This window comes from Selaginella moellendorffii, unplaced genomic scaffold (assembly GCF_000143415.4).
Source record: "Selaginella moellendorffii unplaced genomic scaffold, v1.0 SELMOscaffold_33, whole genome shotgun sequence".
Taxonomy (NCBI): domain Eukaryota; kingdom Viridiplantae; phylum Streptophyta; class Lycopodiopsida; order Selaginellales; family Selaginellaceae; genus Selaginella; species Selaginella moellendorffii.
This window is the reverse complement of record NW_003314294.1, coordinates 1,256,082-1,282,119: the sequence shown is the minus strand read 5'-3', so window position 1 is coordinate 1,282,119 and position 26,038 is coordinate 1,256,082. Positions and strand designations below refer to the sequence as shown.

At 50.6% G+C, this 26,038-nt stretch overlaps 10 protein-coding genes across 13 annotated transcripts; 4 read left to right on the top strand and 6 right to left on the bottom strand.

Annotated features, from left to right (window-relative positions):
* Positions 1 to 346: 346 nt before the first annotated feature.
* Positions 347 to 2,587, bottom strand: LOC9639049 (polypyrimidine tract-binding protein homolog 3). Of its 2 annotated transcripts, none has more exons than XM_024682152.1 (11): positions 2,373 to 2,587; positions 2,244 to 2,312; positions 2,113 to 2,189; positions 1,990 to 2,062; positions 1,802 to 1,934; positions 1,633 to 1,747; positions 1,534 to 1,575; positions 1,295 to 1,481; positions 1,103 to 1,243; positions 612 to 1,043; positions 347 to 540 (listed from the first exon to the last, which is right to left on the bottom strand). In XM_024682152.1, exons 1-10 carry the CDS (start codon positions 2,556 to 2,558, stop codon positions 627 to 629), a joined length of 1,440 nt encoding a protein of 479 aa, XP_024537920.1. In that variant the 5' UTR covers positions 2,559 to 2,587; the 3' UTR covers positions 347 to 540; positions 612 to 626. The 2 variants fall into 2 exon arrangements, with proteins under 2 accessions (XP_024537920.1, XP_002977135.1); XM_002977089.2 differs by having other exon boundaries at positions 350 to 540; positions 2,412 to 2,587.
* A 40-nt stretch (positions 2,588 to 2,627) lies between these two features.
* On the top strand, positions 2,628 to 4,602 carry LOC9639048 (polypyrimidine tract-binding protein homolog 3). 2 transcript variants are annotated; one of them, XM_024682154.1, is made up of 11 exons: positions 2,628 to 2,773; positions 2,836 to 2,907; positions 2,964 to 3,040; positions 3,092 to 3,146; positions 3,197 to 3,326; positions 3,375 to 3,492; positions 3,545 to 3,586; positions 3,648 to 3,736; positions 3,809 to 3,861; positions 3,943 to 4,086; positions 4,138 to 4,602. In XM_024682154.1, the coding sequence occupies exons 1-11, from the start codon at positions 2,648 to 2,650 to the stop codon at positions 4,534 to 4,536; spliced, it is 1,305 nt and encodes a 434-aa protein (XP_024537922.1). In that variant the 5' UTR covers positions 2,628 to 2,647; the 3' UTR covers positions 4,537 to 4,602. The 2 variants fall into 2 exon arrangements, with proteins under 2 accessions (XP_024537922.1, XP_024537921.1); XM_024682153.1 differs by having other exon boundaries at positions 3,648 to 3,740.
* Positions 4,603 to 5,573: 971 nt separating this feature from the next.
* Positions 5,574 to 7,288, top strand: LOC9638775. The gene is made up of 6 exons (XM_024682007.1): positions 5,574 to 5,761; positions 5,850 to 6,004; positions 6,073 to 6,185; positions 6,242 to 6,361; positions 6,726 to 6,903; positions 6,987 to 7,288. The coding sequence occupies exons 1-6, from the start codon at positions 5,668 to 5,670 to the stop codon at positions 7,125 to 7,127; spliced, it is 801 nt and encodes a 266-aa protein (XP_024537775.1). The 5' UTR covers positions 5,574 to 5,667; the 3' UTR covers positions 7,128 to 7,288.
* On the bottom strand, positions 7,266 to 10,193 carry LOC112348796 (putative E3 ubiquitin-protein ligase XBAT34). The gene is made up of 10 exons (XM_024682006.1): positions 8,964 to 10,193; positions 8,796 to 8,903; positions 8,605 to 8,719; positions 8,459 to 8,539; positions 8,320 to 8,408; positions 8,187 to 8,260; positions 8,053 to 8,131; positions 7,886 to 7,994; positions 7,745 to 7,830; positions 7,266 to 7,689 (listed from the first exon to the last, which is right to left on the bottom strand). The coding sequence occupies exons 1-10, from the start codon at positions 9,696 to 9,698 to the stop codon at positions 7,321 to 7,323; spliced, it is 1,845 nt and encodes a 614-aa protein (XP_024537774.1). The 5' UTR covers positions 9,699 to 10,193; the 3' UTR covers positions 7,266 to 7,320.
* A 99-nt stretch (positions 10,194 to 10,292) lies between these two features.
* Positions 10,293 to 14,332, bottom strand: LOC9638774 (calmodulin-binding transcription activator 1). The gene is made up of 13 exons (XM_024682005.1): positions 14,209 to 14,332; positions 14,024 to 14,155; positions 13,840 to 13,955; positions 13,692 to 13,780; positions 13,589 to 13,634; positions 13,179 to 13,524; positions 12,743 to 13,119; positions 12,605 to 12,688; positions 12,154 to 12,549; positions 11,496 to 12,106; positions 10,847 to 11,435; positions 10,499 to 10,786; positions 10,293 to 10,434 (listed from the first exon to the last, which is right to left on the bottom strand). The coding sequence occupies exons 1-13, from the start codon at positions 14,246 to 14,248 to the stop codon at positions 10,393 to 10,395; spliced, it is 3,156 nt and encodes a 1,051-aa protein (XP_024537773.1). The 5' UTR covers positions 14,249 to 14,332; the 3' UTR covers positions 10,293 to 10,392.
* A 79-nt stretch (positions 14,333 to 14,411) lies between these two features.
* LOC9638773 (nudix hydrolase 15, mitochondrial) lies at positions 14,412 to 15,371 on the bottom strand. Its single transcript, XM_002977087.2, has 4 exons — positions 15,136 to 15,371; positions 14,929 to 15,071; positions 14,747 to 14,866; positions 14,412 to 14,664 (listed from the first exon to the last, which is right to left on the bottom strand). The coding sequence occupies exons 1-4, from the start codon at positions 15,341 to 15,343 to the stop codon at positions 14,431 to 14,433; spliced, it is 705 nt and encodes a 234-aa protein (XP_002977133.1). The 5' UTR covers positions 15,344 to 15,371; the 3' UTR covers positions 14,412 to 14,430.
* Positions 15,372 to 15,448: 77 nt separating this feature from the next.
* Positions 15,449 to 17,197, bottom strand: LOC9639047 (pentatricopeptide repeat-containing protein At4g02750). The gene has a single exon (XM_024682072.1). The coding sequence runs from the start codon at positions 17,195 to 17,197 to the stop codon at positions 15,449 to 15,451; it is 1,749 nt and encodes a 582-aa protein (XP_024537840.1).
* A 63-nt stretch (positions 17,198 to 17,260) lies between these two features.
* Positions 17,261 to 18,133, top strand: LOC9638772 (caltractin). The gene is made up of 6 exons (XM_002977236.2): positions 17,261 to 17,443; positions 17,499 to 17,535; positions 17,584 to 17,611; positions 17,659 to 17,811; positions 17,863 to 17,965; positions 18,015 to 18,133. The coding sequence occupies exons 1-6, from the start codon at positions 17,347 to 17,349 to the stop codon at positions 18,080 to 18,082; spliced, it is 486 nt and encodes a 161-aa protein (XP_002977282.2). The 5' UTR covers positions 17,261 to 17,346; the 3' UTR covers positions 18,083 to 18,133.
* On the bottom strand, positions 18,076 to 19,847 carry LOC9639046 (phosphoglycolate phosphatase 1B, chloroplastic). Its single transcript, XM_024682122.1, has 11 exons — positions 19,651 to 19,847; positions 19,469 to 19,579; positions 19,336 to 19,403; positions 19,197 to 19,289; positions 19,071 to 19,142; positions 18,943 to 19,014; positions 18,753 to 18,865; positions 18,603 to 18,700; positions 18,448 to 18,547; positions 18,290 to 18,393; positions 18,076 to 18,232 (listed from the first exon to the last, which is right to left on the bottom strand). The coding sequence occupies exons 1-11, from the start codon at positions 19,799 to 19,801 to the stop codon at positions 18,126 to 18,128; spliced, it is 1,089 nt and encodes a 362-aa protein (XP_024537890.1). The 5' UTR covers positions 19,802 to 19,847; the 3' UTR covers positions 18,076 to 18,125.
* A 58-nt stretch (positions 19,848 to 19,905) lies between these two features.
* Positions 19,906 to 21,896, top strand: LOC9639045 (protease Do-like 1, chloroplastic). Of its 2 annotated transcripts, XM_024682121.1 has the most exons (9): positions 19,906 to 20,381; positions 20,447 to 20,569; positions 20,624 to 20,795; positions 20,882 to 20,919; positions 20,977 to 21,175; positions 21,231 to 21,383; positions 21,431 to 21,565; positions 21,631 to 21,706; positions 21,760 to 21,896. In XM_024682121.1, the coding sequence occupies exons 1-8, from the start codon at positions 19,936 to 19,938 to the stop codon at positions 21,697 to 21,699; spliced, it is 1,335 nt and encodes a 444-aa protein (XP_024537889.1). In that variant the 5' UTR covers positions 19,906 to 19,935; the 3' UTR covers positions 21,700 to 21,706; positions 21,760 to 21,896. The 2 variants fall into 2 exon arrangements, with proteins under 2 accessions (XP_024537889.1, XP_002977281.2); XM_002977235.2 differs by having other exon boundaries at positions 21,631 to 21,896.
* Positions 21,897 to 26,038: the final 4,142 nt, after the last annotated feature.

The window sequence follows — 26,038 nt, the reverse complement described above, 5'->3', positions numbered from 1 at the left end:
TGGGCGCTCGAGCACGGACACCCGGCAATCCCTCTCCAAGTTGTAGCCGCTGGGAACATCCACCGACCATTTCCCGGACGAGTCCGTGGTGCTACTGCCACTGACACGAGCACCATTGCACTCCAGGAACGCAACAACACCTGGATCAAACCATGCCGAGAATGTAAACTCCACTAGAACTGGTGGAACTTATAGAGATGGAGATAGTACGGACCAGGCAGTGCTATGTTCTTGATGCTGCGCCCTTCGTGGCAAATCTCGCAATAGACCGAAGCTTCCACGACTGCCCGAGAAGTGATCTCGTGCTCTAGCAGCCGACACCCCGCTGCCAAGAAGTGGACCTCGATTGTTACTATCAAAAGCCAAGCCATCAGATACTTTGATGATTGTCCCTCCATGGCAAACTCTCAGATGGCTGTGCGCCGAAACATACACCTTTTAATCTGCGCGAAGTCAAAAATGGACATCACAGTGATGCATAATCGTAGAAAGTTCCAATTCGCAGCTTCTCTGTCGAAGGCAAGAGAGAAACGTTGACATCTGCAACCAAGGAGAAATGGTCATTGGTATGGTTTAGTCCACACGTTGAATTTATGAAAGCTTGGAAGTACCTCTTTCTCTTTCGGCTAGTCTCCAGCCTCCGCTGCGTTACTGCTAGACGTTTTCTTTGGTTTCCCATTGATCGCAAAAGCGAGCCGGATCGTGGAGCCATTGACAACGCTGTACTGCTTGCAAGCGACAGCTTCGGTTGCTTGTTCTTTGGTAGCAAATCGAACTCGTGCTCGCGGCTTCCCTTCCTCGGATGCAAACACCTCAGTGGCAGCTATCTCGCCATGCGGGGAAAAGTGAGTGATGAGCTCTGCATCGGTGACACCTGAAGGGAGTCCCCACACGTAAATTGTTGGCGAGGGACCGCGACAGTTTCTCACAAAGCTGGGAAAGAAAATGTTGTCGTGCGCGTCTGTGTAGTCCCGGCTCTGGTTGAGATTAAGCTCCTTGTCTACAACCACAGTGTCCAGTTCTTTCTCGAAAACCCGCGCACCCTGTAGCCATGGTAGCCGACGTTAGTTTTGAACATGTCTCCATAAAGGGAGGAAGTTACCTTGAGACAGGCCGACGCCAGTTCCGCTTGAAACGCGTCGCTCATCTCTATCAGGCCCTGACCGGTGACTTTTATCACCTGCACCTTTCTTATCTTTCCATATGGAGAAAAGAGATTGAAGAGCTTGTCCTCATCAACTTTCTGCAAGTCCAAGCATAAGAATCAGCCGAACTTCCAGAAGGAGAAGATTACCTCGACGTTCAAGTTGGACACGCGCACAACCCGCTTCCGCCGGCCGATGAAAGGCGTGGGAACAACGGCTGGTGCTCCAGCGGCCGCGTCCTCTGCAGTTAGTGCCGGTACACTTTCAACGGGCGGAGCACCCAGAATCGATGGATCGCTCCGTACTCTTGAAGGAATGGAAGTGTCCTTGAAGTCCCTGCACAGAAACGATTAGCCTGAGAGCTTGGGCCTGGCATGGAGCTCTCTACCTGTTGTTGTCATCATTGAAATACACTCCAAGTTCCTGGGACCTTAAAAAACATTATCGATTAGAAAGGATGAAGTGAAGAAACAGACAAGGCACACACTTGGCATATTGTATTTCCATCTTACAGCAACCATCGAAAATGTGACGATCATTGAGAAGATCTTTGACGTGAGCAGCAGTTTTTACGGAATCGAATTGTATGTACCCGCAAATACCTGCACGCGAATAGATTCCATAAGACATCACGCGGAAGTGTGATACAAACTTACCAAGCTTGCGGGATATGGTTATCTTCTCAACGCTGCCATGGGGGCTGAACACCCTGTGCAGCACATACACGTCGATAGGATAAATTGGATTGGTAACAGTCACTGCAAGGACTTTGCTGCTCGGGCCTTGTTTCTGCAAAAGAATGTTTGGATTTTAGATGGCTTTACGCTATACGTCTAGCACGAACCGGATCAGCTAGACGGGACACATCCTTTTCTAGCTCTTGAAACCGTGAGAATCCAACATAGATTTCTGCTTTCCTGTTTTCACGCAATTGGAACAAACGGAAAAGGAGACAAAAATCACTTACTTCACGCGTGCCTTTTCCGAGGAAAAGTGATCAACGACCTTCTTAGCCTGCTTCACATTTTTCATCTCCAAGAGCGCCTGAAAGAAAGACACGAAATGATCCTTTGAGCTTCTCTGTTGACAAGTACACACCTGAGTCCTTGTCGTCAATCGGTAACTCGTCACGCTTCCAAAAGGACGAACCAGTTTCTCAAGCTCACCCTGGCAAAACAAATCCGAAATCCTTATGTTATCTTCTTTTCTGCGATCTAGACCGCTCATCCGTCTTATGTATGGCGTGAGATTGCGAAAATGTAAGACCTTGGACGGCTCCAGCTCGAGCTTTGATCCATTCTCGTCGAGCGATTTGGATTCTAGAGCGCCAGCGGCAGGAGAAGCACAGTAGCGCCTGGAGAAGAAGAGATCTGCGCTCCTGACGAGCAGGCGCCGCGGCGCAGCTTGGTGCATTCTTCGCCCCTCTCTACATAACCCTTAAACCCTAATCGATAAACCCTAAATCACAGCGAAAGGTATGTTTTAAAGGCTTTAAAGGGGGAATGCTTCGTCCCAGGCGCTGCTACCATCGCTTTGCTTGCGGCGCGTATCCTCGCGAGCCCGAGCTCCCAAATCCTGCCCCCTGCAAGGTGCTCCATCTCCGCAACCTGGCGCAGGATGTGGCCGAGGTGAGTAGAAGAGATCGATCGGATTGTCGCAAGAAGAAGAATCGTTTGTGTTTCCTACCTAGGACGATCTTGTGGAGCTTGTTCGCCCATTTGGAAGAGTCAGCGGCATTGTTCTCTTGAGGACATGGAATCAAGTAAGCGAGTGAGAGCTTCTTTGTTGCTCACTGTTGCCTTGCTCTCGCTGTGAAAGGCTTTTGTTCAAATGCAAGATATCGCCAAGGCCTTTCTAGTCATCCGGCACTTTGCTTCGCGCCAGGCAACCGTAAGGTTGGAGTGCTCGCATTCTCCTTTTCGCTCGTAACTGAGATCTCTTCTCAGGGGGAGGGACGTTTCCATCCAGTTCTCTGCTCGTAAAGAGCTCTATCCGGCCGAGGTAGTCGACCACTTTGCTTTCTTTTTCTTGCTAAAGAGCGCCAAGCTCAGGAAACATGCAGCCCAATCCTTCTAGTGACGATGCTAGACTCGGTGTGTCACGTTACCGTGGATGCCCTCCATCAGACCTTCAAGAGTTTCGGGCCCATCGAGAAGATTGCCATCTTTCCTCAGTCAACTGGTAGGCCTGCCTCGTTTCATAGCGGCTTTTCATGTCTTTCTTCCACAGTGCTTGCGCAGGCACTCATCCAGTACGCTTCTCCACGAGATGCTCGTGAAGCCAAGCATCGTCTCCACAAAAGCAAGATCTTGAACGGGTCGTGCACTATGGAAATCCAATACTCAAGGTGAGTTTGTACCTTTCTAGTCACTCGTCCTTCCACTTTCTCCCGTTTCCAGGACCGACGAAGTTCGTGTGGCATGCAATAACGATCTTTCCAGGTACTACGTTCCGGTTTTCTTTTCTCCCAGTCATGTATATCTGGTGGTTCTTTTCTGGCAGAGACTTCACGAACAGTTCTTTGCCAAGTGCAAGGTTTCCGTCCATTCTCGGCGCAGGAAACGCTCACCTGATGAAACCCGGTGTCCGATGTCGGTACAGAGTTTGATACGTTTTTGTCTTGCTGTGCTACAAGCCAGGGAATTCCGGGCTGTTGCCTTCAGGTCCAACAACGAACCAGCGCTGCGTGCTGCTCCTCTCGAATCTAAACACGCGGGTATGAGGTCGTCTCAGCGGTCCTTCAACTACGTAGGACTGAACAGCTTGAACGCCGTGGCTTGTGGCTTGTGGCTTGCAGATGATAAACGAGCACAAGCTGTACAACCTCTTCTCGGTCTACGGAAATGTCCTGCGAATCAAAGGCTCCTTTGTGAAACCAGAGCTCGCACTGGTACAGATGAGCGACGGCTTCCAAGCGGACCTTGCGATGGCCTGCCTCAAGGTATCATGTCGAGTTTAGCTTGTGCTTGTCACTGCTGAAGCGTGGTTGCAGGGAGTTTCACTGTTTGGAAAGAAAATGGAGATCACTCTATCAGATCACTCATGCTTGCGGCACCCTCACACGCATTTCTACAGCTGGGGGACTGGGAACCGGTTCCTGTACGCGTATGCCAAGAAGTGCTGCCCCCCGACCAAGGTGATCCACGCCTCCAACCTGGTGCCGGACATCCAAGAGGTGGACGTGGTGAGGCACTTCGCGGAGCATGGTGTGATCGTCAAGGTGGAGGTGTCGCAGGCGAGGGAGGGGAGGAAGCGGAGGGAAGCTCTGGTGGAATTCACCAGCGTCGAGAGTGCGACCGAGGCCATCGCTTGCAAGCAGTGGAGCTCCTTGAGAGGTGCCAGGGCGCGCCTTGTCTACTGGAGGTTCCATGCTTTCAGCCCCGGATTTTAACTTCCGGCATTTGATATAGTCTCTTTTTATGAAAATACCAACATAGGTGATCTGTAAATGGAAAAATTGTGAAATAGGATCTAGTTTCAATCCTGTAAGTTTCCAAATCTGATGACATAATAAATTAATTTCTCTTGCGATAAATTTCAGGTCAGAAAGTTATTTATCATATCCTTTACTATAATTTTTCAATTAAAAGCCCTAACCCTTAAAACTTTGTGCAGGATGTCACCAATGGATATTTTGCCATGTGGCAAACTGTATGGCAAGTTTTTTCAAGAATGCAAAAGCACAAAGTTGGTGAGAGTACTAGAGTTCTTAATAAATATTTAAAAACATATTATATCCTTTACTATCTTCCAAGAACCATAACCCTTAAACCCTTGTTCACACATTACTAATGGATATTTTGCTATATGACCAGTTGCACAGCAAGCTTTCCAAGAATGTGGTGAGAGTACTAGAATTCCCAACAAATATTTAAAGACTTAATAGACCCCTCAATCAGACACACATGTAATTCCCAGTTATTTAACTTGCAAGATCCAATTAATTTTGCAATTGCCACTTAGATCTAACATGGTCTTTATTAGAACTGAGATCAAAAGGCATTATACCTTGCAAATTCCACTACACTGTGCCCAATTGAGAATTTAGAAAGTTGCAAGAGATGTTAAAGATGCTTTATTATTAATGGTTAACTGAGTGCAATTTCATTAACACTTCATTGCTTACTAAAAAACATTTTAAAACATTGTTAATCCTTTATTTTTACCCTCATTTATATAATCAGCTCTCCTTGCCAATTTCCACTAAATCTCTACTGTTTTCTAATGCAAATTCTCCTCCCACCATTCACAAGGAATATAGGTGCATTTCACACGCCTCGAACAAAGCACAACTTCGAAGGTTTGGCATTAATCAAAGATTAAGGTTTTAATAGCTAGTGAAGGTTGCATCTACGCCGTTGGATATGGACGGCCAGGATGTGCTCCCGGCTGTGGAAATATCTTGCTAGCCCAATCTCTTGCTTGGCTTGCTATCCTGGGTGGGGCGAGAGAACGAGCGGCGAGGGTTTACACTAGGGTTTAACGCGGGGCGCGCGGGGCGGGGGAGAGAGATCGCTCCGCCATGTCCAGCAGCCAGATGGTATCTCCGCCCCGCGAGGAGGATTTCAACAATGAGCTGGAGGAGGGCGAGGAGGAGAAGATGGACATGTCTCTGGGTAAATTTTCGCTGCACTGGCACTGGCATTGGCATTGGCATTCTCTGGCGCTGATGGATGAAATGCGCGCTCTTTCTTCCCTGTGTAGATGAGATCATCAAGCTCAACCGCGACACCATGATGCAGAGCCCCGTGAGAAGCAACAATTCACAGCGCAGCAGCGAGCGCCCTCCGCCGCCGCGGCGAGACGCCCGAGAGGCAATTCGTCGCTCCGCGGCCTCTCGCTCCGCCGCAATCCGCCAGGCATGGAAAAAAAAAGGAAGCTTTTGTGCAAGTATGGATGTGACTTGGGCGTTGTTTCTCTCCTCCAGGGAAGGATTCCCGAGCGAAGGAGCGAGACTTTCTACTCTGGATCTCGGCCGTATCACGCACCCATCAAGAGCCGTGTTGGCGGCGGGGGCGGCGGCGGTGGCGGTGGCAACAGGTAGTTTGTATGGTTTTGGAGCGGAGGTGGCTAAAGACTTGGTTGGCTTGCTACAGGAACGAGATGTTTAAGCGGAGTGGCTTCCCCCGGAAGCACTTGGCTCCCGGCGATAGAGTGGATATCTATGAGGGAGCCGCTGGGAAGCTCAAGATCTCGGTGGTGAATGAGAACAGCAAGTGAGTCTTGGATGGTGCATTACCACTTTTTTTTCTCCTCTCTTGCCTGGACTGCTGCTACTGGTGGCTGCTGTGTGGGGTGGATCCTGAAAATGGCAAGAGCCTCTGGCAAGAACAGCAATGCGGGTGGTCGACAGAATGGTGGACCGCCCGCCCGCTCGCTCGAACGACTTTGGTCTTTGGTGGCTGCTCTGGAATGGCTGTCAAGCCAAGGCGCTGGTTCTTTCGATTCAAGCGATCGTCGTCGGTGTATAGTAGTATGCTGGCTGGCTGGCTGGATATGGATGATGGATGGAATGCTCTCTCTCTCTCTCGCTCTGGATATCTCTCTGATCTTTTGATGACGGTTTCGTGGTTTTGCCAGGCCAGCACCAACGCAAAGGCCACCTCCTCCAGGGCGTGGGGGAGGCGGCGGTGGCGGCGGCGGTGCGAGAATGAACTGGGACAACGAGTTTCGAGTTCGTGACGATCTGGACGACGACTTTGAAGACTACGACCGTCCAATGCAGGTCCAGCTGAGGATGCCATATGGATCCAACAAGGTATGCATATGCATAGCTTCTCGGCTTTCTTTTTTCTCGTGGTGAAAGAGCTCACACACTTGTTGCTTTGTTCGTGGCCACAGTTGGATGACTACTCCGATGTGCCCAAGAGGCACCGCACTCTCGACTCCTTGTTTGCGAGCATCAAAGAGCAGCGCGAGTTTGGACGCGTTCAGAACTTTGGCTCCGGAAGATTCCGTGCGCAGTCTTTCAGGAAGCGGTGAACGACACCTCGTAAAACAGAGCCTTCACTCCTATAAGATCAGCCAACTTATTATCTTCTGTCTCTTGATTTCATGTTTGTCACGCCTGTACATAGTATCACCACCTATTTGCTCAATGCTTGGATCCCAAGAAAAATATACGAAAACTTCCAGAAGGTTTTTATTCTTATTTCCCAAAGAATGAACGAGCTACTTATCCCAGGTGACCGCGTCCCGGAGCTCGGCAGAGTGGACACGAACCATTCTTGAGCTTGGCCAAGCATGAGCGCGACGAACAGACGTGTGCGCACGTCCTCGGCGTCGCTGCTGCTGCTGCTGCCTGCTTGCAAATCACACACTGCCAGTGCTCGTCCGTCCTCAGTGATTCTTCTGGAAATATCATGTTCTTCCTGGAGCTTGAAACCTTCTCCGACCGGGAGCGAGTCACCGAAGGCGAAGGGCGTGGCCCAACGTCGTCCATCTTCCGGCGTGTTGATGGAGGAGGAATGGATCCGGCGTGAGAAACTAGAGTCTCGGACCTTGTTCGGGCTAGCCTCTCGCCTTTGGAGGCCTGCTTCTTGCACTACAGTCGCACGAGTTTAGACGATGGGTGTGTCACTCTAGAACTAGTTGCTCACCTGTGGAATTCCCTTGCAAGCTTTATAGAATTCCGACAGCTGTTGCTTGTCTCCGTGCTCCTGGGAGTAGAACTTGAACTTCGTCTCTGCCAGGGATGGATGAATAAGCATACAATTGCTAGCTTAAAGACGAAGGCTTACTTGTGACTTTGTCCGTTATGATCATTGAGGGATCTGATAGAAAGTAGTCTGGCTCCTCAAACTCGCTAGTAACACTTCCAAGAAGGATGACTGATTCTGGCATTGGAACCTGCTGACACAGACTCGCGTAAGGAAAAGAATAAACGGAAAACCATCTTGTGTTTCACCTTGCGAGAATTATAAACAACGAGTTCGTGCCTCGGAACGCCATTGGAAGTTACTTCAGATGGTAAAACCACCGCCCAGCTGCAAAGGAGCACAGCGTTTTAACAAAAATTTCTTTGGCTCAGGCGCAGCTTACATTCTTTTCATGATCTGAGAGCCTGCATTGTCTGTAACTTGTCGCAATATCCCCCTGAAGAGAGAAATCCAGTCCTTGGGAAAACACAAAATTGAAATGAGAAACTTGAAACAACAAGAGTGCGGGCGTGTACCTCTATCACGCGTACCACAGAAGCATGGCCTCGTATCCTTGCCATATCCAGAGCTGTTTGACCATCATCATTCACAGCCAATGCAGAAGCTGCAAAATAGTGCTGTTACAGATGTCTAGAGAACAGCTACCATACATACCACCACGAGAAAGAAGCAGCGCTACTATCTGGTCGTGACCCCTTTTGGCAGCATGATGCAACGGATATCCGGCATGTAAACCTTGAGGATTCAAGCAAACGGAAATGAGTTTTCTAACTCCCGAACAAAACGCTGAATACATTTACCGGATCGATATGCGTGGACGTTTGCACCCAAGCTGATAAGAAGACGTGCCATTTGGAGCAAGGTTCCATCGAGGCAAGACACGATGAGCGGTGTCATCCCGTTTTTGTCGGTTGACTGCATGGAAAAGAAAAAACAAACCACTTGAATATTAAAACACAAGGACTCGAGGAAAAAGAAAACCTGAAGCAACCTCTAGTGGAACAACTCTTGCACTGTGCAGCGTCCTCACTCTTGCTTCATCCTTGTTCTTGACAGCGTAAAAGAGTTCCTCCACCGGATGTTGAATTGGTAAAGGATCCTGCATGCCAATCCTTGGTAATTGTTGGAAAAGAAAGAAAAAAGGAAAGATTTCACGTACCACTTGTTGGTGCTGCACCTTTTGTTCTTCTTGTGCTCTTTGTTCTTGTTGTAGTTGTTGTTGAAGCTCCTCGAAGTTCTTCCTGCCCTCGTTCTCCAAACATTTCTCCTCCTTTTCGCTCGAGTCTTCGACGACGCTCGAGCTTGATAGCTGCTGCTCACTACTGCTGCTCCCTCTTATTCTCCTCTGGCTCAACCCCCGCTTGTAAGCAGCCGCTCTGGCTCCACAAGCCTGGCGCTCGCTTGTGTCATCTACGTCGACATCGAAGTAGCCATCTATGTTGTCCGAGCTCTCCCCAGAGGAGCCGACGCTAGAGGAGGCCCGTGAAGAGGCCCGGCCACTAGGAGTCCTACACGACACTGGGACTCCGCGTTGCTCCGTGCTCGACAAAGACCCCGAGATGGCACTGGTGGATTCTCGGCTGGTACTGGACGCCTCTTCCTGGAGCTCCTCGTCATGATCTCTCAGAGTGAGCTTGGCCAAGTCGGCGTCACCAATCAAATCCACAAAGCTCCCCTTGGGCAATCGCGCCTTTTGCTGCTGCTTGAGAATGTTGAGCCCCCAGCCATCGCGCGGAGCAGCGTCCATGGCCGGCTTGTCTTGCAAGGATTTGCTTCCCTGCTCACTCCACTTGTCATCTTGAAATGGCGTTGGCGCTGGGCTGGCAGGCTGTGATCTCCACCGCCTCGCCGTGATCATCGTTTCCTGGTGGAATTTCCCATCCTTGGAGATCATAATCCCTGCCGGTGCCGGCCGGCAAGAACTTACTTGGAATTCAGAGTGGCTGCTCCATCAGATTCTTGTTGCCTGCCGGATCCATGCCAATTCCTTTCGGATCCTCCTTCCTCCTCCTCCAAGAAGACAAGACCAAGATCCACACACTCACACACTCTGGGGAAGAAATCTTGGCGCGCTTTCTAGTCGCCTAGCCTAGCGCCGCGAGGGAAATGGGGGTCAAGAAAGCGCCATGGATTCCCAGCTCCCAGCAGCGAGGGACGCTGCTCTCTCACAGCCATCGCAAAAAGAGGCATTGCCCAAAACAAATCTGTGGCTCCTCGGCGCCATGGGAGCAGCTAATACGTTAGCCCTAATCTTTCAAAGTGTTTTCACCCTCCCTTTTCTTTCTTTACCCCTGCCGTGGAATGTGACACAGCACCTGATGCCCGCTCCCGCTGGCGGTAAAAAAGGTGAAAAAACGACGTGGCACCTCGTGTGAGCATTGGCTCGCTTTCTCACCTCTCTCTCTTTCTTTTTGGAAGTTGGAGTTAAAAGCTTTGCTCCAGCGCTTGTTGAAACCACCACATTGATTTGTCCAGAGACACACTGGTATGATCCAGGTCTTTTTCCTTTGCTTCACTTGTTCTTTGTCCATTCTCCCTCAACAATCCAGAGCAACGAATCTATTCGAACAATTCACATATTCCACCAGCTAGTCTGTAACCATGACTTGATCTTCCAAAGTATCCTGATCCTGGCAGCCAAAACCACGTAAGTTTCAACTTGAGGCACCGTCTTAGAGAAGTAGAAAAGCTTACTTGCGATTGCGAGCCTTCGAGCATCCTGCGGTATTGATCGCGGCCTTGCTCGGAGCGCGCCATGGACTGGACGCGCGCCACGGCCTTGTCCAGCACAATCTCCTTCTGCTTCCGCCCCTCCCGCAGATAATCGTCGTCGTCGCTGCTCACGCCATTCGTGTTGTCCGGCTTGAATCCCCGCAGACCCACGCGTTTCCGCCTCCATCGCAGCACCGCTTTCTCGATCACGCTCACCACCCGCAGGATCTTCCGGAGCTGCTTGCGAACTTGGTGGCCTCGGACATGCGCCTGCGTTTGAAAACAACGTTAGAACAAAAGTTGACGGACGCAGCAACATGCTACACGTACTTGGATCCTGACTACGTGCCTCCTCAGCGCCAGGAAATCCTTGCGGCCTTTCCAGCCGCGGAACTTTCGCTGGATTTGCAACGCGGCCACCGACTGCATCCTGCCGTGATGATCACGGTGGCCCTGGGCCCTCCGAATCGTCTGTGCCATGGCATGGAGCTCGGTCGGCTGCATGCCCAAGTCATCGGGATTTTCCTCGCCGCCATCACCCCCGCTCCTCCTGCGGAAAGAGTCGAGGCGGTACGCCGAGTGTATGAGCGCGGCGGCCTTGGTTGCGTTCCTCACGGCCGAGAAGGACCTGAGTAGCGACTGGTGCTCCTCGTCCACGGGGCGTTTCATCTCCTGGACGGCGCTCTCGCCGGCCAGCGTCGCAGACATGCTGTTGATCTCGTTCAAGCTAGTGTCCGCGATGGTGAGCGACGAGAGGTGGCCAGTGAGCGCCTTCTCCGCCAGAAAGCCGGCTATTCCCTTGTGGCCAGCGGCCGAAGCCAAGTCCGAAGGGAGCTGACCGTTTGGATGCTTGGAGGTGGGATCGGTCACAAGGCTTGGATTCGTGCCGGCTGCTATGAGCGCAACAACAGTTTCCTCCCTGCAGTATAGCACGAAAGAGTGTAAGAAAGAGGACGACAAACTAGAAAAGGTGACAGACCTTCCAAATGCCGCAGCCCAGTGCAAAGCGGTCCAGCCGCGGACGTCCCGAAAGTTTGGAACAACACCGGCGTCCAGGATCGGTTTCAAGGCCCAGTCGTAGCCAAGTGCCGAGGCCATATGTACAAGGCCTTGGCCATGCTCGTCGAGGACGGAGGCACTGCGTTTGGAACCCAGCCACAGCTCTAAGTCAAGCTTGAAGTAGGCCTGCAGCAGCATCTCCTTGACGCTCGTAGCACTCAGGCTGCGCGCTCTCACAGCGTCCTCCATCTGCTTCCACTCGACTGTAGCCTTTGGATCATCGCCCTCATGAGCCGAGAGTAACATCTTCGAGAATCTGAGTTGAAGCAGCGCTTCCCTCTCAAGCTGTCCACTTTGCTGCTCGGGGACGTCACGGATCTCAAACTCTCGCACCTCGCTGCATGCTAGCCGGTCGCTACATGTTATATAGAAGGGTATCCTTCTCCTTCCTGGGCCTCGCGGAGGGACTTTGCACCGGAGGACGCCCACGTCTATAAGGTCCGCCGGAACTTCAACGTCCCCAAACATGCAGCACCATTTCACGTCCAGCGGTTTGCTAACAGTTGGCAAGAACCTCCCGGAGACGAGAACCTGTGATTCAAAACTTAGACGCGACATAAGTATATGTGAGACGAGACCTTGGTTTCTTCGTTGGAAGGAGCCCAGTCCGGAGAGAAGTCTGTAATGCTAAACCGTTGGACCTGGGCGATGGAGACACTCATGTCAAGCTGCATTTGCGTAGAGAGGTTGGAGGTTTCTTCTCTGTCATTATCATCGTCGATCCAAAGGGAGCCCGAGTCCCCAGGAGCGGGCGCGAGTAGCGCCCCTGGACTATCGTCACCCATCTCTTGCATCACCCATCGTCCGAAACTATCCAGTTTCTTGAGGTTGTCGGCCGGGCTCTCTTCCTGTTTGACGGGCTTTGAGTTTTTTACCGGTGCGCTCCCGGTGTCGAGCTCGTACTGCTGCGCCTGCCAAGGCTGATGAGCTTGCGGCTGCTGCTGCTGCTGCCAGGTATTTTGATATGCATTTGTCTACACATGAAGTCCTTGAGTAAAGCAGGTCAGCGAGAGAAGGAGAAGCTTTTACCTGTTGAGAAGCACGCCCCATATCCACAAGGACGTTTTGTGCTGGCGGAGGAGAGGGAACGCTCTCTCGCCAGCGTTGCTTTGTCTGCATGGACGTGTTAGAGACTACATGTAAGAAGTGACAATATAATACACTCACCGGAGAGATGCTTTGTGCTGTTTTCATGGCGTTCTCGGCTGTGGCAGCACGGAGCTGAGCCTCGAGAAGTGACTGTGGTTGACGACCCAGTCCCCGAGGAGAAAGAACATCCATGATCGCTTTGGGACTTAGACCCGCTCTAGGTGACGACTTGAACATACAATCCTCAAATTTCATGGGCGAGACTTGTCCCAGCAATGCATCCCTGGTAGCAGGGGTAGTACACTGCTCTAAAGTCTCTTTCCATGACACCTCTTGCACCTCTTGCTTGACCGGGCCATTGGTTGGATTTTCTCGATAGCTTCGCAGAACTTCATTCCATCCGCTCGTGTCCAAGCTCACGGCAGGAGTGAGCCCCTTCTGGCCGAGGAACTTGTCTGCACAGAGTTTTTCAAACGAGCTGTCTGTCAGAAAGCAACGTCCGCTCGAGTCATACCTGGACTGTCTAAGAGATCGTTAAGATCAATATCATCTCCCAACACACCACCACCTTGTCCGGACTGAAAAAAACCCCCCTGCTGCTGCGGCTGCTGCTGCTGCTGCTGCTGCTGATAGACGGGATCTTGTTGAGTTTCCGACAGAAGCACAGACCAATCCTTTGACGAGAGTTGATGAAACAGGGATGGCTGCGGCTTGGAAACTTCTGGTGGAGGCAGCGGCGGGTCTATCTGTTCGACATCGTCACTTGAATCCACATCGTCGTGCTCCGAGGATACTGAGGGTGACATTGCGTGCGAGAAAGCTTCCGGATGCTCTGGAGGTCTGTATGAAGAAGCACGACCCTGGAAAAGAAAAAGAAGTCAAAGCTAGAAAAAGAAAGAGAGACACAAGCACCGCAACACTGACCTGGTGTACTTGAAGGTAGTGAACAAGAACAATGTGTTCGTAAGCACTGCAAGTCACAATACAAGTGAGAAAAATATTTCCATCTCAAGTTCTTTTGGTATACCCTTCCAGCATCCAGTAGCTCCGGCGTTGAAAGTTTGGATCCTCTTCTCCATGGGCATAGTAACAATGCAGCACGTCAATGCTCCCAGACTGCATACAAGAGACCGCGATGGTGATGGCCTTGTTGTTTCTAGAAATAAAAATCAAACCTTGAGCCTCTCGTGAGCCTCGCGAACAGTCTTGCCGTCTTTCTTCTTCCTCCAGTTGTGTCCATCCTTCCGGAAGTACCTCAAAGCCTTGCGATCAAACAAGAACAAGGAGCCACCTAGTAGTAGTAGCCGCAAGTCACAAGTCAGTGCGACACAGGCAAGGAAGGAGCAAAGGATCACTCACTGGCGGGCCTGTTGGGTGGAACGGGGTTGAGATTGAAGCCGTAGCTCTGATAATGCCGAAGAATCTCGCACACTTCGGGTGGTTTGAGCCATCGCACGCAAGCTTCACTGATGATCTGCCGGATGCCGAGGTCTGTTTGGTCACAGATCCTTGTTATCTCTTCGATCTTCAAATTCTCCACTCACCTTGCTGCGGCACTCCGCGGACTCTTCCACCAGTCGCCATCTCGGCCTTCTGGAACAGCGCGCCTCACACCGCCACGGCATCCAAGAACCCTAATTCCTACCTCGGTGGGAAGAGACCACGGTCGAAGCTCCCGGGTAGCTTCCTGCCAGCCGCGAGTTTTGACTGGCCAGTTGACTGGACCGTTGACTAGTTTGGACCGATCTAAAACTTCTCGAAAATGTCTAGCTGGATTTCATGGCGATCTGTTTGACAAGGTAGCGATGGATCGATCTAAAGTCTGGACAGAACTCCTCGAATTCGGGAGGCCTTTGGAAGACGATGGACGCCGCGCGGATGAGGATGGCGGCGGTGAGCCCCCAGATGACGTACTTGTTGCCCTGGTACTCGAGCTCGAAGTAGTGTAGCATGTAGCTCCCTCCACACCGGTTGTGCTGCTCCGATCGATGCTTCTCGTCCTGTTTGTTTTCCAAGCGCTTTTAGTTCACGCGATCGAGATGATAGACCAAGTCGAGATCGATATGAGAGACAAGTACGTACCCGGAGGAACATTTCCAGCGGCGCATCGAACAGGGACTCCACTTCCGCTTGATTGCAGCAAGGAACGAAGCTCTGTGCGTCGGGAAGGATGGCCACGACTGGGGTCACCCGGAGGAAATGCTGGACAGTGCTCACTCCAACTCAGTGGAATCAATCAAACCAAGCTTCAAAGAATGGAGTACCTTGGATAGAAAGGGCTCTAGCGAGGCAACAACTTGGATGGATGCCGGCTCCAAACCAATCTCCTCGTAAGCCTCTCGAACCGCGGTGGCTGCATCATTCGCGTCCGATTCGTCCCTCTTGCCACCGGGAAGTGCCACCTCTCCTGAAAGAGTGAAGCGTAGCATTCTAGCTCTCATGCATGCAATGGAGGTAGGCGCTACGCTTACCTGAATGGGTGGAGAGCGAGATCGCCCTCTTGGTCAGAATGACGCGGATCTCTCCGGCGGCCTCGAACAAGCAGATGAGCACCGCCGCCCTCTTTGGAGCAATCTGGTCGTCGATCAACAGCTCCGCCGCCTTGTACAAGCGAAGCTGCTCGACCGCCCGGGTCAATGTGTCGCTACCCCACTCGCCATCCCTGGCGATGGAGACCATCCTCCCTCCTCACCAATTTGCCCTAGCTACAAGCTCACCTGTGCGTCCATCTTGCCTGAGTCGTCCGCCTACGTTGACCTGTCATGACCTGACTTGACTTGACCGTCATGACCAGGGTTGACTGAGGTTGGCGAGAAGCACGTAGGGGTAGGAGCGGCCGGGCTCGAGGTGGGTGATGGCCTCGGCGGCCCCGCGCGCAGATGCCATGACTTCAACTATAGGGGGAGCGTTGCGGCAGGCACTGAGGAACGACTTGAACGTGGCCGGATCCGGGTCGATTGGCATCTCGGCCATGATATGGTGCGCATCTCCCACGCGGCCAGCCCGCCCGAGCAAGTCCACCATGCACGACCAATGCTCCCGCGCTGCCGCCATCCCATGGTCGCTACACATTGTGGCGAACAGGAAGACACCCTCGACGACCAGCCCGGCATGGCTGCACGCCGACAGGATGCTTGTCATCACCATGTCGTCCAGCTGCTGCCCCGACAGCTGCATCTCCTGGAAGCTGGTCATGGCGGCATCGCCCAGCCCCGCGCTGGCCAGCACCGACGTCATCTCCGTCCATGCCACCACGTCCGGGTCGGGCATTGCGTCGAACAGCGCCTTCGCGCTGCCAACGTCCCCGGCAAGCGAGTAGGCGCGAAGCAGTGCGTTCCAGCCGATGGAGCTCCACACCGGCATCTTGGCCAGAATGTCCACGGCCGACGCAAGCCGGCCGCTGCCCGTGTACCCCGCCACCAGGCAGTTCCATGTCACGATGTCGGGTGCCGGAGAGGCGTCAAACAGCGCCTTGGCGGAGTCGAGGCGACCGTGGAGCGCGCGCACGGACACGGCGGTGTTCCATGTCATGACGCTCCACGCCGGCATTCTCCCCAGCAGCGCGTCCGCTTCGTCGCAAAGCCCGTTTCGAGCATACGCCGCGGCCATGGCGTTGAAGAGCACCAGGTCTTTGTGCGGGGCCTGCTCAAACACCCTCCACGCCTCGCCCGTCAAGCCCTGATCGCCGTAGCTCGCCACCATGGCCGTCCACGCCACCTTGTTCCACGCGGGCATCCGCTCGAAAGCGAGCCTGGCCTTGCCAACTTCCCCAGCTTGCGCATAGCCCTGCAGGAGAATGGTCCACGAGAACACGCTGGGCTGCGGTGTCGCATCAAACACAGCCTTGGCACGCTCCATTTGCTTGCTCTGGCAGTAGCCCATGGCCAGAGTGTTCCAGGAGATCTCGTCCACCGGACAGCAGCCAGCCGAGAAGACGTCCTCGGCGGCTTGGAGGTGGCCGGCCTGGGCGTAAGCGGAGATGATGAGGTTCGTGGAGATCGTATTGGGCTGTCGAATCGCATCAAACACGGACTTGGCATCCGACACATGCCCGAGTTGGGCATACGCTCCGAGAAGGATGTTGAGGGAGACGACGCCGTGCTGCGGCATCTTGAGTAGGACGGAGCGAGCCTGGCTTGCCTGACCGACCTGCGCGAGCCCGGACATGAGAGTGTTCCAGCACACGAGATTCCGCTGCGGCATCCTGTCGAACAGGTTCTTGGCCTCGGCAACATGCCCATTCTGGGCATACGCCTGGGTGATGATGCTCCAGGAGAAGAGGTTGGGCTGGGTGATGGACTCAAACGCGCGACGTGCGTCCTCCACGCTGCCGCAGTTGCCATACATCTCGATGGTGAAGTTGGCCACCAAGCGGTTCCGGTTGTGGGCGGTGTTGAGGATGTGGGAGTGGAGGCGGCGAGCCTCGCTGAGGTCTTGGGCATCTCCACACTCCTTGATCAGTGCTACCAAAAGTTCTCTTTCCTCGACTAAACGCGCTGCTCCTCCTCCTCCTCCTCCTCCCGCCCGGAGCATAAGATTCCCCACTCCTTTGATACCTCGCCTCGCGTGAGGACCACGCGCGCATAGTCTTCGGTGCTTCACCAAGTCACACTACCTACAGCTTGAAACATGGACTTTTCCAAATCATCATTGTAGCAATCTTAGTCCTCATCGACCTGATCATGAGCAAGGAGCAGCAGCCATGGATGCAGGGGATCACGGACGAGCAGCGGAGCGAGCTTCGCGAGGCCTTCGACATGTTTGACACGGATTCATCAGGTTTTCTTCACATCTCTTAGTTGAATTCTTTTGATCTATGTATCTATCATCCCAGGAACGATTGATGCGAAGGAGCTCAGAGTCGCAATGAAGTAAGTCGATATCCTGTTTGGTTTTCCTTGATCCCTGGCATGATCTAGAGCACTGGGATTCGAAACAAGCGCACAGGTAACTTTCGATAACTTTCTAGAGCATAGAACTCAAAGCTGTGGCAGGAGATACGAGACATGATGGCGAGTGTAGACGTTGACCAGAGCGGCACCCTCGACTTCGAAGAGTTTGTGGAGATGATGACCAAGAAGATGGGAGAACGAGAGGCAAAGCAGGAGCTGGTCCGGGTATTTGCAATCCTGGATGAACAAGGCCGGGTGAGTGGAGTTGCGTTCTTCAACTTACACGCTGAATGGTTGCCTGGTCAGGGCATGCTGTCCTTCAGAGATTTGAGGCGCTTGGCCGTGGAGCTGGAGCTGCCATTCAGTGACAAAGAAGTAGAGGACATGATCCGCGTTGCAGACTCTGATGGTGCGTAACAAACGTTTTCGATTTCTTGTTGCTACACGAACTTGTCTAGGAGACGGGGAGGTGACGGAGGCAGACTTCGTGCGAATCATGTCTGCGGCCGCGTCCAAGTCTGTCTAAAATCGCTGTGAATGAATTATATTTCCATGCTTTTGCATGTGTCTTAGACCACAGGCTTCGCAAGCTTGAGCAAGTCGGAAAGCCCGTTCGCGTAATAGTCCGGCTGAATCGTGTTGTCCGGGCTCTCCAAAGTTTTCAAGGTCGTCACACCTGAGAAAGACCAGCATGAAGATAAGCACTACATCAGTGAAGTGCACACGTAGCTACCTGACAAGACCAGAAGCGTCTTGCAGCCACCGTTTTGGCCGAACAAAATATCCGTGTCCAATCGATCTCCCACCATGCAAATCTGCGTTTTGGAGATGCCAAACCTGCACAAAGCAAGCCAGCCTTTTATGTGCTTCGCTCAAAGTCTCGCGTCTTACTTGTTGGACAGATAATCCATCATGAAAGTCGAAGGCTTTCCAACGACGAGCGGCTCCCTCTTGGTAGAAGCTTTGATGCAGCCAACCATGGCTCCACCTCCTAAGATTTGCGCACTTTAGTCACTCTATAGTTTAGCTCAACGAAAGTGCATTACCAGCCCACTCCTGTGCATCTGTAAGATGCGTAACAGCGTCGCAGTTTGTACCGATGAAGAGGCACCCCGGGTTCTCTCGAATGCACAGGGTGGCATACCTTCAAGGCAGCAAGTTAGATTCACAAAGCGCATGCTGTTGTTGCCACTCACTGGATTTTGTAGTAGTTGATGTAGCGATCGAATCCCACAACGACGGCACCCACGTCTTTGTCATGTTCCATTAGTTGCCCCGGTTCTAGATTGATCTTCCTATCAGCGTCTTCCTAATTCATCAAACAGAGGCTCCAATCTGTAAGGACGATGGTACACAAGCGTTTTGATGGAAGAAGAAACCACTCACAGGGCCACCGATGAAGTTTATTCCTGCCTGCTCCATCTCCTTTTGTATTCCAACTTCACCGAGAATGTAGACCTATGGAAAGCGGAGATAAGTGACAGCTCACGCAGATTTCTGAGAGAAACACACACCTTCTTGTTGGAAGGGAAGTTTATAGACTGCAAGTATGCGGCCGCGGCAAAAGACGAAGCAAAGATCTCCTCCTGCCACAATCTCCACAAAGATTACAAGAGCGCTCGGTGATCGAAAGCCTTTACCTCGTTCACGTTGAGCCCCAGCGTCTCAAACTTCTTCCCGTATTGTTTCCTCGACTTTGTAGAGTTGTTCGTGACGAAAACAAGGCGCTTTCCCTGCAAAGATGGTGTAAAATATAGGTAGAACTTCGTCACAAAGTACCATTCTTCGGAGCATATCCAGGGTCTCGGGCACGCCCTCGATGAGCTTATCCCCTTTCCATATCACACCTGGAAGATCGATCACCGGTTGGTCTTACAGAACACTCGGAGAGAGCGAGCGAGAGCACACTGACCATCACAATCGAAAATGAAAGTCTCGACGCTCTTGATGAGTTGTGCTGCGTCGTCGAGGTAAGGTGCCGCCTTGGCTGCTGCTGGCGCTGCTGCTACTGCTGCTGCTGGTGCTGCAAGAAGAATCTCTTCTATCAGCACAAACAAGAGGGAAACAAAGATCGCTCGCTCGCTCGCTTCCTACCAGTGCAATTCATGGCGGACGAGGATGACGACCCTAACCACCTTACACCGCATTGCTGCCCTTTCGTCCCAAACATTCCATGGCGCCTGGGAGCCCATCTGGTAGCTCTGGAGCTCCACAGCCCATGGAGCTCTAGCACCCTCTTATCCATTCCCCTCAAAGGTAGAGGCTAGTGTTTGCGTGGTTCCCTCTCCTCCTCCCCCTCCTCTCTCCTTGTTTATATAATCAATCACACAAGTTATACTTTATCTTCCTCCTCTCGCCAGTGATCACTACTAGTCCGCGATGGCGGCCAGTGCGCTGGGGGGTTTGATGCCGGCGCCGCCGCTGGCGCCAGTGCCGTGGGCATCTCCAACAAGGATTCTTCTGGTCAGACCAGGCGCTGCCGCCTCCTCCAGGCTGAGGTTTAGGGTTTTGGCCACGAGCACCAGGAATGCGAGCAGTTCCTCCGGGCTGGAGCGCTTCCTCAATGCGGTCACGAGCAAGGGATCGGTCCTGTGGCAATCGCTGGGAGGAGCAATTGGTGGCGACAACCACGACAAGTCCAAGTCGGGGCTGGCCATCTGCATTGCCTCGCTTGTGATTGCGCTGTCGGCGGTGGCGCCGCCGCTGGATGCCCACGCGTTTGTGACCGCTCCGCCCAGGAAGCTCCAGAGCGACGAGCTGGCCACGGTCCAGCTCTTCAAGCTCAACACTCCCTCCGTGGTCTACATCACCAATCTCGCCGCCAGGTTTGCTATAGCGCTTGTTTCATCTCCATCTCTCGTGATCACAGAGCTTATGCCTCACTTCACAGGCGCGATGCGTTCACGCTGGACGTGCTCGAAGTTCCACAAGGCTCGGGCTCCGGATTCGTGTGGGACAAGGAGGGCCATGTCGTGACCAACTTTCACGTCATCCGGGGGGCCTCGGATCTCCGGTACGCGATGTTGTTTAGCTCGGCTTGCTGATACAGTGATCTTTCCACTGGCAGAGTCACTCTGGCCGATCAGAGCGTGTACGAGGCCGACGTCGTGGGATTCGACGAAGACAAGGACGTAGCAGTGTTACATATCGATGCTCCGCGAGACAGGCTCAAGCCGATACCCGTGGGGACGTCGTCCGATCTCCTGGTTGGCCAGAAGGTGTACGCCATCGGCAACCCTGTAAGTAGTCTCGAAATCCTTTTCCATCTTGCCGCTGGCCAGCTCCGCGAGTGACTGACGTAGCTAGGGGGGCATGGTGTCTCTAGTTCGGCTTGGATCATACGCTCACCACCGGAGTCATCAGGTATCCTACATGCTTTCCTCTAGAAGTGAAAGTGTTCTAAGTTTGATCCTCGAGTAGTGGCCTGAGGCGTGAGATCAGCTCCGCTGCGACGGGACGTCCGATACAAGATGTCATCCAGACAGATGCGGCGATCAATCCTGGTAACAGTGGAGGCCCGTTGCTCGACAGCTCGGGAGACTTGATTGGGATCAACACGGCTATCTATTCCCCGTCGGGCGCTTCGTCGGGAGTGGGATTCTCGATACCGGTTGATACGGTATGTGGTTTTTCACGCGTGACTGCGTTGCATGACCACCATTGTACGTGGCCAGGTGAGCGGCATTGTGGAGCAACTCATCAAGTATGGACGAGTGACAAGACCCGTACTTGGCATCACTTTTGCACCCGAGCAATCTGTGGAGCAACTTGGCGTCAGCGGAGTGCTTGTGCTGGATGCCCCTCCCGGAGGACCTGCTGGCAAAGCGGTAACGCTTGAAATCGCTCATAAGTATCTATTCCAACTTGGATGCAGGGGCTGAGACCGACGAAACGAGATGGCTATGGTCGGCTTGTTCTTGGAGACATTATCACCTCGATAAACAACCAAAAGATCTCCAATGGAAGCGATCTGTACAGAGTTTTAGATCGATGCAAGGTTGGCGACAAGGTACATATCCTCTTCTTCCGGCTCCCGTTACACCGGTCTAACGATTCGATTTCATGTGTGTGCAGATAACCGTGGAAGTTTTGAGAGGAGAAGAGACGGTGAAAATCCCCATTACTTTGGAGCCTCGCGCGTGAAATATTTGTAGTATATTGTGTATGACTGTTGTGACAAGGCGTAAACCTGGTTTGTGGCAGCTCTTACAGGGAGGATCATGCATGGGAAAACTCTGCAGAGGAGATACTGTCCATGGTGAGTCTAGGATGTAAGCACACTAATTTCTATTTGGGAAGCAAGTTTAAGCAATTAATAAGTGATGATTATGGTGAAGAAATTGTTTGGTAGCCTCAATATTTGGAGAGTGATTCCACTTAGAAATGTCTAGAATTCTCCATATCATTACAATATGTTTTAAAACAAAATATTTGTTAGTATTGAAAATAAAACATCAAATCAAGTATTGGTTGACTCGAAACCATCTCAAAAGTACTACATCAAGGCGTGCTACAAGAGATACTGGAAAAAGTGTGGACCGTGTTTCGTTAAAGCGCATGCTTCTTAAACATGGATGCAAGAAGACCATACAGTGAGATAGAGAAACCCGCTCAAGAACAACTATTGAGGATCTCATCATTGGATTCGCCACAATATCCACACAAAGAGGGTGTCCACAGCACAATTTAGTTTTGTTGCAACACTTTGCTTACGGCATTTGCCCAAAATGGGCATTTGAAGAGGCACACACACAAGGACGTGTTCCAGGAACACGATGATCAAAACTCTCGTGGACCAGCCAGGCGAGACCAATGCTCCAGAGAATGCCGCAGCACAATCTCATCTCGTGGAACACTGCAATCCGGTGTTTGCCAAGGTATAAAGAGGTGTAAATATATCTTGTTCGGTATTCTGTGGGCAAATGCTAGGTGCGAAAATCCTAAAATTTTGTGTCAATAACCTGCATTATAGAGAATCATGATTCTGGTTTAAGTGCTCCAGAAGTGGCCAGAACTTGAATCTTGATGCTGTGCTTGATACTTACTGCCTTAGATGGAAAGGTGGAGTTGAAGTTGCAGTTATAAAATTTTTGGCTACTGCTTTTGTGGAAAAGCTCTGCAGCTCATGGTGTTGTTGTGAACATGGATTATCTCGGTCCCGTGAGTCTGCCTCTGGGCTAGAGTCGAGTGGTCTTTGTTCGTAGCAACCCTGCGATCCATCTGCAGTCGCCAGGGTTCGCAATGCGCTGGGAAAGCGCGACCTAGTAGGAGAGAGGCTACTCACCAAAGGTTTCTTGTACTACTCCGAGGCCTCCAAGGCTCCGATTAAGAGCATGCTTCCGTGGAATCACATTGGAAGACGACGAAGGTGGAGCCATTTCGAAGGTAGACCAGATGCGTTCTCCAGTTTCTTGTGCGAAAGACGAGCGAGGCACATCTTTGTCACGGCCAACGCCACCTTTTACAAGTACATTGGCTGCGAGCAAAGCTTGCGGGCGCACAGCATGCAAACTACGAACTGGACCGGACGCTATGACCCATCGCAGCTCAAGGGCACCGCGAACACAGACGTGCTGGACTCGGATGGTCGCGAGAGCTGGGCAGTTCTACAAGCTTTTCCCCGTGGAAGCTGCAGGACAAGGTGCTGGGATCGAAAGTTTGGGCTCCCAAGGATGGTGATGGCGTTCCCTCCTGGGCGACAGCCGACAACATCCTTCACCACCCTTGCAAACTTGCCTCCAGTTGATGGCATCAGCCAAAAACCCGCGGAAAAACTCCGAGTTCCCGGTGCAGAAAACAATGAGATGCTTCACCATCACCGTGTACTGATCGTCTTCCTCTTATCCAAGCAAACTCGCAAAGTCTCGACAAGTCTCCGGAGCAGCCGCTCTAGATCGCCAAGATCACACACCGCCCTGGGCTTTCTCAAGCTCCTCCAAACTTCGGATGTTTGTGTTTCGAGCCTGGAACGTGAGCTCGTCACTGGATTCCAGGGATCAAGTGTTCCTTGAGGAAGCCTCATGTCTCTCAAGCGGCTGGGGTTCTCGACTAAACACCTTCAACGGTAGAAGCGGCAGCAAATGTGCCGGAAAGCAAAGCTCGAGCCAACGAGTCGTTTGGATGTTGAGAAAAAGAAGCTAAAGAGTTTTACAGCATACTCGATCCCCACCTGGTGGCAAACGAAAAACAACCAAAGCAAAGCCTAGTGAGAAAAAGTATGCTGAGCAAAGAAGCCAACAACTATTTGCTGCAACCTGAGAAAACCCACAGCACAAACAGCCTGAAGATCTTAGAAAGTAGAACTGAGTTTAATGTATCACCAATTTTTTTATTATTATGGATGGCAATTGTTTTCATTGCCAAAAGGCTAAACAATCAGAGCAAAAAGGAGTCAACAAATGTTAAAATGAATGTGGTGGAATCTATAGGCAATAACAAACAATGGAGATTGGAGGTACTATACTTTTACCTTTACCTGACAATAGTATTAATTACAAGACACTGGAATTGATGCTGGAGCTGGTGGCACAAGTCTTTTGCCTGCTTCCATTCTCAAGTGTATGCCGCATGTGGAAAGCAGCAGTGGACGACCCTACATAGACAGCACTAGGTTCTACTCAGAGAGCAATAGCATTTGGAAAGTTTTAGCCTTACTTTACAACCAGTGGAAGTGACAATTGGAGGTAATTGAGGTGAAGATTGTGCAGCCCATTGACAAGTTACATTTGTAGCCAGCAAGAGTGGCAAGGATGCATTAGAGATCCAATTTGCACTAGTTTGCAAAATTGAGAGTGCTTTGTGGTGAAGTTTCCAATGTCATCTTTCACTGATGTTGTGAAAGGTGATTACTACATTTAATTTGATCTATTTTGGTTGCAGCATAATATATTTTGTACGATCAACCAAAAGCATCAAGCTTTTGACCAGATGGAGCAAGAGTGTGACTTGAATTTGAGTCTAATCTTTTTGTTTGTGAATAACAAACGGACAATAAGGGCTCAGGAAACAAGCCACACTCGTGATAGCCTAAACTTCTGGACTTAGTCATCTGCTAGCCAAAAATGGCATACACTATATTTACAAATGGAGTTAGCATGACTAGCCTACTATAAAAATTAAGCTCTTCATACAAACTCTTGAATTGCAGTTTTGGGCTGATCTCCTAGTGTTCTTTTGCTAACTTTCTCTTGTCTTGCATTTTAGATTCATATTCTTAGCCTACAGTCTTGACAATTGCTATGATGAGAAGTCATCCATGATCATATCATTGGCATAATCAAAATCCCTCAAATGCTTTCAATTTCTAAGTTGACAAAGTCGAAGGGGAGTGTGAAGTCCTTCTCAAGGTGGGGTTGGCATTATCTAGATGTTACCATATAACAAAATAATCTAAAATTGACAATATATGATTTTAAACTATGGTTGTTTGTCTTTGATTATTTTTATTAGTGTAAGGTTTATAAATACGTGTGTGTGTGTCTATATATATATATATATATATATATATATATATATATATATATGTATGTATTGCCCTGACTAAGTAATATATTAATTATAATACTATAGCATATGGACCATCATTTGAGACTAAATCTGGTCCATCCATTTTTGTATATAAGTAAAGGTCTAAACCCACTAATGAGAGATACTACAATTTTTCCCTAAAAAGCAAAGCTTTTTAACAATACTTTGCTTTAGTATTTGGGATTATGCTTTTTGTTCTTATTTCTTCATTCTTTTTTAGATTTAGATCTATATTAGCTTTTTCTAAAATCTAAAACTTTACCTATTATTGTGCTTAGATTTATTCTTTATTTTAATCTTCATTGCATTCTCTTCTCCTACCATGCCATGTCGTCATCGATCAAGGAATAGGTTATTTGAGGCTACTAATGTTACTCTATTAAATTGAACTTTTGGTGTTGTGAGATATAATTATATTAGTGTTACACCCATCTTTGGTGTATTGCCATCTGTAGGATGTGATTACATTGATTGTCCTATTCTTGATGTTTTGCCATCTCCCATTGATGTGAAGTATGATCATGACACCAATTAGTGAGTTATAAATGATGTAGTTTAGAATATTTGAGGATCAAGTTTATGGGAAAACAATGTTTACGATCTTAAATGGATTTTAGATTATGATGAGGAACTTAATTATTATGAAAATAACTTTGGAAATGAAATGAAGATCTCACAAGCTAGGTGTCAATCCTTCAAAATGCCATCTGATCTTTTCCCCTTATCTTTTGCTCTTTCCCAACCCTTTCTTATTTCTCAGCTTAGGCCATTTTTTCATGTTGTTAGTGTTCCTTCTTCATTTGCAACATCTCCTTTTCCTAGCACATTATTCATTTTTAACTCTTATGATTTTCATTCTCAGTTCAATGATGAGTTGAGTGTTTTCTGTCCTCCTCATATTAATTTGAATGTTAATTATATGCATGAAGTTAAAAATCTTGCTTTTATTTCGTTA

Bases quoted from the DNA above. Each gene is read 5' to 3' on its own strand.
- LOC9639049 (XM_024682152.1), bottom strand. From the start codon at position 2,558: ATGCACCAAGCTGCGCCGCGGCGCCTGCTCGTCAGGAGCGCAGATCTC. The intron at 2,190-2,243 runs GTGTGTACTTGT...TCTTTCTTTCAG, and splicing joins GATTGACGACAAGGACTCAG to GCGCTCTTGGAGATGAAAAA. The intron at 1,244-1,294 runs GTAATCTTCTCC...TTGGACTTGCAG, and splicing joins TGTCCAACTTGAACGTCGAG to AAAGTTGATGAGGACAAGCT.
- LOC9638774 (XM_024682005.1), bottom strand. From the start codon at position 14,248: ATGGCGACTGGTGGAAGAGTCCGCGGAGTGCCGCAGCAAG. The intron at 13,120-13,178 runs GTATGACTCGAG...AACTCTGTGCAG, and splicing joins CGATCTCTTAGACAGTCCAG to ACAAGTTCCTCGGCCAGAAG. The intron at 10,435-10,498 runs GTAAGCTTTTCT...TTTGGCTGCCAG, and splicing joins TCGAAGGCTCGCAATCGCAA to GATCAGGATACTTTGGAAGA.
- LOC112348796 (XM_024682006.1), bottom strand. From the start codon at position 9,698: ATGATCTCCAAGGATGGGAAATTCCACCAGGAAACGATGATCACGGCG. The intron at 8,904-8,963 runs GTACGTGAAATC...ATTGGCATGCAG, and splicing joins AGGTGCAGCACCAACAAGTG to GATCCTTTACCAATTCAACA. The intron at 7,995-8,052 runs GTGAAACACAAG...CTGTGTCAGCAG, and splicing joins TTGTTTATAATTCTCGCAAG to GTTCCAATGCCAGAATCAGT.
- LOC9638773 (XM_002977087.2), bottom strand. From the start codon at position 15,343: ATGGTCTCCATCGCCAGGGATGGCGAGTGGGGTAGCGACACATTGACC. The intron at 15,072-15,135 runs GTAAGCGTAGCG...TCACTCTTTCAG, and splicing joins CTCGCTCTCCACCCATTCAG to GAGAGGTGGCACTTCCCGGT. The intron at 14,665-14,746 runs GTACGTACTTGT...GAAAACAAACAG, and splicing joins CGCTGGAAATGTTCCTCCGG to GACGAGAAGCATCGATCGGA.
- LOC9639048 (XM_024682153.1), top strand. From the start codon at position 2,648: ATGCTTCGTCCCAGGCGCTGCTACCATCGCTTTGCTTGCGGCGCGTAT. The intron at 2,774-2,835 runs GTGAGTAGAAGA...TTTCCTACCTAG, and splicing joins TGGCGCAGGATGTGGCCGAG to GACGATCTTGTGGAGCTTGT. The intron at 3,041-3,091 runs GTTGGAGTGCTC...ATCTCTTCTCAG, and splicing joins TCGCGCCAGGCAACCGTAAG to GGGGAGGGACGTTTCCATCC.
- LOC9639045 (XM_024682121.1), top strand. From the start codon at position 19,936: ATGGCGGCCAGTGCGCTGGGGGGTTTGATGCCGGCGCCGCCGCTGGCG. The intron at 20,382-20,446 runs GTTTGCTATAGC...CTCACTTCACAG, and splicing joins ATCACCAATCTCGCCGCCAG to GCGCGATGCGTTCACGCTGG. The intron at 20,570-20,623 runs GTACGCGATGTT...TTCCACTGGCAG, and splicing joins CGGGGGGCCTCGGATCTCCG to AGTCACTCTGGCCGATCAGA.
- LOC9639047 (XM_024682072.1), bottom strand. From the start codon at position 17,197: ATGCTCCGGGCGGGAGGAGGAGGAGGAGGAGGAGCAGCGCGTTTAGTC.
- LOC9639046 (XM_024682122.1), bottom strand. From the start codon at position 19,801: ATGGATAAGAGGGTGCTAGAGCTCCATGGGCTGTGGAGCTCCAGAGCT. The intron at 19,290-19,335 runs GTACTTTGTGAC...CCATCTTTGCAG, and splicing joins TGGATATGCTCCGAAGAATG to GGAAAGCGCCTTGTTTTCGT. The intron at 18,701-18,752 runs GTGAGTGGCAAC...GCTGCCTTGAAG, and splicing joins ATCAACTACTACAAAATCCA to GTATGCCACCCTGTGCATTC.
- LOC9638772 (XM_002977236.2), top strand. From the start codon at position 17,347: ATGAGCAAGGAGCAGCAGCCATGGATGCAGGGGATCACGGACGAGCAG. The intron at 17,536-17,583 runs GTAAGTCGATAT...GGCATGATCTAG, and splicing joins GAGCTCAGAGTCGCAATGAA to AGCACTGGGATTCGAAACAA. The intron at 17,812-17,862 runs GTGAGTGGAGTT...TTGCCTGGTCAG, and splicing joins TCCTGGATGAACAAGGCCGG to GGCATGCTGTCCTTCAGAGA.
- LOC9638775 (XM_024682007.1), top strand. From the start codon at position 5,668: ATGTCCAGCAGCCAGATGGTATCTCCGCCCCGCGAGGAGGATTTCAAC. The intron at 6,005-6,072 runs GCATGGAAAAAA...TCTCTCCTCCAG, and splicing joins GCTCCGCCGCAATCCGCCAG to GGAAGGATTCCCGAGCGAAG. The intron at 6,186-6,241 runs GTAGTTTGTATG...GGCTTGCTACAG, and splicing joins GGCGGTGGCGGTGGCAACAG to GAACGAGATGTTTAAGCGGA.